This window comes from Phytophthora parasitica (assembly GCF_000247585.1).
Source record: "Phytophthora parasitica INRA-310 unplaced genomic scaffold supercont2.71, whole genome shotgun sequence".
Lineage (NCBI taxonomy): Eukaryota > Oomycota > Peronosporomycetes > Peronosporales > Peronosporaceae > Phytophthora > Phytophthora nicotianae.
In genome coordinates, this window is record NW_008649057.1 from 233,711 (window position 1) to 236,465 (window position 2,755).

Here is a 2,755-nt window from a genome sequence, read left to right on the forward strand (position 1 = left end):
AGTGCATACCCCACTATCAATCCAGCGCATGGCGAGCGGACTATACGCTACTTTAAAAATACACACGAGACTGTTCATCAACGAGAACGATAACGTATCGCTGCTCAAAGTTCCGCAAAGGCTGCCACGGGACCATACCTTCACCACCGCTACCATGGCTACTCTACCGTGCGTTCTCACACGTACCGTAGCACCGTTATTACTCTTGTCGACGTCACGGACTCCATGAAGGCCTCGTTGACACGCTTTCCATCGAGTAATTCGACCTGCCGGCAAGGCAGATATGGGAAGCATTTCTAGGCGAGTGCTTCAGTAGACTAGACAAGACAACGTAGTACGCGGTCGTTCAAGCAACAAGTCATTTGCTGTGTTCAGTGAGCGCTCAATCAGTATGTCAACAGCGACGTGCATGGAGCTGTCAAAATACAGCCTCTTTCACTTGCGCTGAGTGAAGCCGTCCATTCATCATGCGACCTTCACGGTACCAATGCAAGCAAGCCAAGGTGCTTGTTATAATGGGCCCATCTATCACTACTGAACCGGTTACGCTTTAGTGAAACCTCATTGATGGCGCTTTCCGCTGGGTTCCTCGTGGCTACAAGCAATGTATCATCTTCATGATTTACGATCGTGCTTCAGGCATATTTGTTCCTGTGTACGGTGTGCTGAGGACTGTATGAACCGGGGATTCCTCTTGATACATGCTACATTTTGTGCTTCAAGCTACCGCCCAATAGATCCAACCGGATGAGATTATCTGTGATATTTTATAGTGTTTTAATGCGCGCTATGCGAACCTAGTTGGCTCGAACCCCATTCGACTAAATACGAAAGAGCAACTTCGGTGCGCTTTTAGCATTATCACAACATCGAACGAGTTTGAGCATCCTTTCTACGTCCACCTATTCCAGGCTCCAAGATTCATTAGCATTGCCCATGTAGAATAATCGCATGGAGCTCTCGACAAATGCTGCTTTTGGTAGTCGATAGTTTAAATATACATATTCTGTAATTTTTATACTTATGTTTATAATATCCTATTTTAAAGAAAATGGGCAATAGCCGGGTCAATCGACACTAAAAGACTGGAACGTGGACAAGGTCTGGAAAAAAATACCTGGAACGTGTTCTAGAAGTAGACGTGTCCCTGCTGGTCGGTCACGAACGAATGGCCTCGCGCTCAGCACTGACTGAGGTATAAAAACTCAAACAGAACCATAAAGATATGCGATACTTTTTTTCGGAGTTGGTTTCATCCATTTTCAATTGTGACTACTTTTGGATAAATTATCAGCTTTAAATAGTTATAATCAAAACCAAGCACCTATTTGTTGCGTGTTTGAATAGTATTTTCGATTTTCTCTTCTAAATGGCAAGTTCTAACGTCGACCAAGCTCTTCCCAACGCTTTCTTCGCGTTTTTCGAATGGTGCCAGGAGCAATGCTGGTGGGATCGCCTAGATGAGGCTGCCCGCTATCTGAGGAACTGGGTCCTCATTCGGCGAAACGACACCTCATGTACTGCTGACGCAATCAATCGGCCGCTTGACGTGGTACAGCAAGCCCGCATCACCGAGGCTCGTCTCATTGGGGCGCCCGCACAAAATGATGATACCTGCGAGCACGAGTGGGTGCTGCCTTTTGGTATGAACCGTCGAGGTCTTCCTACGTTCCAGATGCGCACCATTTTGGATGACGAGTGGGTCGATGGAAGAGTGGTTTTCTAACATAATGGGAGCCAACATGGGGGCCTACGACTAACCTGTCATCTAGTGAGATAAAGAAATATCGCCAGCGTAAAAGACGCAACGTAGCGCATGCTTACATCGGAACTGATGTTAAGGAAGAGTAAGCAGATAACAGAAAAAAAAATAGTTGCTTAAAGCTTATAGCATTTAAGAGAATGTCGAGTCCTAAATCTTGGGGATCTTGCCTGTTATGAGTGTTTTTCCATTGTCACAAAGCCATCCGCTAGATCAGTACAGGGACTAGCCCATCAACCCGCCCTACACAAGCGTTGCAGCGACAAATCCACACCTATACGTCGAGTCGTAGCCGCATGTAGTGTCTGCTGTGGCTGGTAGTGTCAGTAGAGTTGTAGCTACATGTGTCAACCGTGTCTGTGACCCGTTTGAGTTGTGTCAACGCGAGCACAGGCGATAGCTGATCTGTCCCTCCGATGATCGTGCCTTCTTCACGTCAAGTCGACACCATAGTTGGATGGATACAGTCACATTTCCAACTACCTTAGTGTCAACCTGACACCAGACTTATATCCATCATTAAACGCTTCCCCAATCCCTTAATAAAGTTGACAAAGGACATAGCATGTTGCTTTTGTCCGGAGAGACTTGCAATTTCAGTATCGTGTACTTAAGAGCCTCCGAAGGAGTATCTTCACTATTCAGGGCTGCAGTTTTTTTTCTGAAGTTGCACTGGTCTACGGTTACGCTGGGGTCGGTGCTCGGCGATCATAAGAACGAAATTGCAGCGCTCGTGCCAACGGCAGCGATGATGAACAGTACACACGCAGCTTTCGACAATCTCTACCGTTGAGATTGTAGATATTGCAATAAGTGATTGTCTTGCTATAAAATGTACAGTCAATAAGAAATCTTTATTATCATAGCTCTGGTTTTCGAGCATACTAAGTGGAATTTTGATGCTGGAACGGTCCACAAGTGGTGTCACTGACATATTATCAAGTGTTAAGTGGATGTACCGATCGCCATATTTAAGCTGCAACCTATTTAAAG

At 45.8% G+C, this 2,755-nt stretch overlaps 1 protein-coding gene across 1 annotated transcript; it reads left to right on the forward strand.

The window, feature by feature from the left end:
- Positions 1 to 1,369: 1,369 nt before the first annotated feature.
- PPTG_24160 (hypothetical protein) lies at positions 1,370 to 1,726 on the forward strand (the record flags this gene model as incomplete). Its single annotated transcript, XM_008915498.1, has 1 exon — positions 1,370 to 1,726. The coding sequence occupies one exon, from the start codon at positions 1,370 to 1,372 to the stop codon at positions 1,724 to 1,726; it is 357 nt and encodes a 118-aa protein (XP_008913746.1).
- Positions 1,727 to 2,755: the final 1,029 nt, after the last annotated feature.